Raw genomic sequence first — 2,040 nt, forward strand, 5'->3', positions numbered from 1 at the left:
TTACATTGATATGAATTTGAGCCCCCTCAGTTTACTATACAATTTATTTTAAAGGGCTTAAGTAATGCATGTACCAAACTGAAAATGTGTTAGTTAATCGTTTACGTACATTTAATACCATATAAGTTACGTAAAGAAGATATACCACGAAATCAATGTAAATGAAATTACATTTTGGAAGATGAGTTACATAAAACGCATTTATCCTTTTTGCAAATTAAAGGTTTATGAGTGAACCAGAACACCCGAAAAAGTAGTCCAAAGACCCGCTGATAATCTACCTGAACCACTAGAACATTTCACGTACACTTTTGAATCTTTTTGGAGAACAGCAACAGTCTCTGCGGTGTAACTTTTAATGTATTTTTCATCAGCAAACAACCCTTTGTTAATCTCTACACTGTCCGCAACTATTGCATAATACATATTTTTCCCACCATTAACACAAAGCTGCACAGAAAACGTATATGTTCCCGCTACCGGTGCTGTGAATATCCCACTCTTGTTATCATACCCGAGACCTTCGTTCAACGTCGTCGTCTTAAACACAAGCGTTTCCCCAGAACTTGGTGTTAGATCAACTAGGTCCTTGCTTCTAAATGCGACTGTGGGCCCTAAATAAATGTAATTCTTATGGTTTTAAAAACATTATGTGGTGAGAAATACATGTTTAAATTGAAATATATTTTATCAATACTAGATTAAACAAATTTTGTATCCAGCTTTTATCTTCATAGATCATTATAATAAAATACTTTCTAACAACTGAATCTACATGTGACTAGCATCCTGACAAGCACAAGTAAATATTTTTAAATATCCTAATTGAAAAGCATTTTATTAAAATTGAAGGTATACATGTTGAATACAATATTGAAACAATCACTATCTCATTAAACGGCAGCTAACAAATTATGCTAATTCTAAGTAAAGTATAATTTTAAGTAGTTTTACCTTTCAGTTTTTCCAAATCAGCAGCAAAGTTTCTAATATTTCTATTTGTTTCCTTTGTCAATTTATTGATTTCACGTTTCATCTTTGCCATTTCATTATGAATGCTTTTATTGGTTTCCTCCATGAAGTCATTTCTTTCACGTTCCAATTTTATCTTTTCATTATTCCAGTCGTCACTTAGCTGCTGGGTTGTTTCTGTTAACTTTTCTAGAGCATCAATCACTTGCTGCTGAGTTGCCGCCATATCCGTCTGCAGTTTTTCCATGGCTATTTCCTGCCGAATCATTTTGTTTAAAGTTTGTTCCTCATAGTGAAATCTTGAACATTCTGGTTCTGACAGCACTGCAGTGATAAACAGTAAGGCAACTGAACTTTGAAACATGTTTATATTTTGCCTCTGCCGAAGAAACAATTGTGATATTCAAATGCGAGAGACTTTATAGGACACTCGTAATGAAATAACTTGACAAAGGGTTGTTTCGCAAGTTATTACTTCTCATTCCTTAAGATTTACGAATCATTTTATACTTATTAGAAAACTTTTGCTACAATGAAGAAAACACAATTCCGAGATCTTTCGTTACTTTGTTTTCATAAAACATACAATAGAATCACTACTTAAGACCACCCCGTTATTACGACAATTTCAAAAAAATAATAAGACCCTTATGTCAATGGCTACATGAAGCACGATATGGACCGCCCTACTAATCCACTTTTAAGACCACAATATTCAGTCCCAATTTTTTGTTTTATTCATTATTTGACCCCATTATTAAAACCACTGATATTAAAGTCAACAGCTATCTAGATCTTAAATTTGTTGTTATTATCTGCTTAAATGCTCTGAGTCCAGTTTTGGACTTTCTTTCGGGATTCTTATTTTTTCAATTTTATCACCATATCAGCGTTGTTTTTGTTGTATGGATGCTGTTAACAGTCGCCCTGTACATTCAATCAGAGATGTTATATTTCTGTTCATTAAAGACCGTTCAACACGAGAATATTGTTGTGTTTGTGGTATTTTAGTTTCAACTATTTGACTTTTTCGTTTATGATGGTTCCAATAGTCCTACTTGAATAATG

At 33.0% G+C, this 2,040-nt stretch overlaps 1 protein-coding gene across 1 annotated transcript; it reads right to left on the reverse strand.

Moving 5' to 3' along the window:
* Positions 1–225: 225 nt before the first annotated feature.
* Positions 226–1,336, reverse strand: LOC132723179 (uncharacterized). The gene is made up of 2 exons (XM_060707859.1): positions 955–1,336; positions 226–614 (listed from the first exon to the last, which is right to left on the reverse strand). The coding sequence occupies exons 1-2, from the start codon at positions 1,334–1,336 to the stop codon at positions 226–228; spliced, it is 771 nt and encodes a 256-aa protein (XP_060563842.1).
* Positions 1,337–2,040: the final 704 nt, after the last annotated feature.

This window comes from Ruditapes philippinarum, unplaced genomic scaffold, assembly GCF_026571515.1.
Source record: "Ruditapes philippinarum isolate M1 unplaced genomic scaffold, ASM2657151v2 ctg828_1_1_1_1, whole genome shotgun sequence".
In the NCBI taxonomy this organism is placed as follows: Eukaryota; Metazoa; Mollusca; class Bivalvia; order Venerida; family Veneridae; genus Ruditapes; species Ruditapes philippinarum.

Coding starts and splice junctions, on each gene's coding strand:
- LOC132723179 (XM_060707859.1), bottom strand. CDS start 1,336: ATGTTTCAAAGTTCAGTTGCCTTACTGTTTATCACTGCAGTGCTGTCA. Junction 615..954: donor TGATTTGGAAAAACTGAAAG/GTAAAACTACTT, acceptor ACATTTATTTAG/GGCCCACAGTCGCATTTAGA.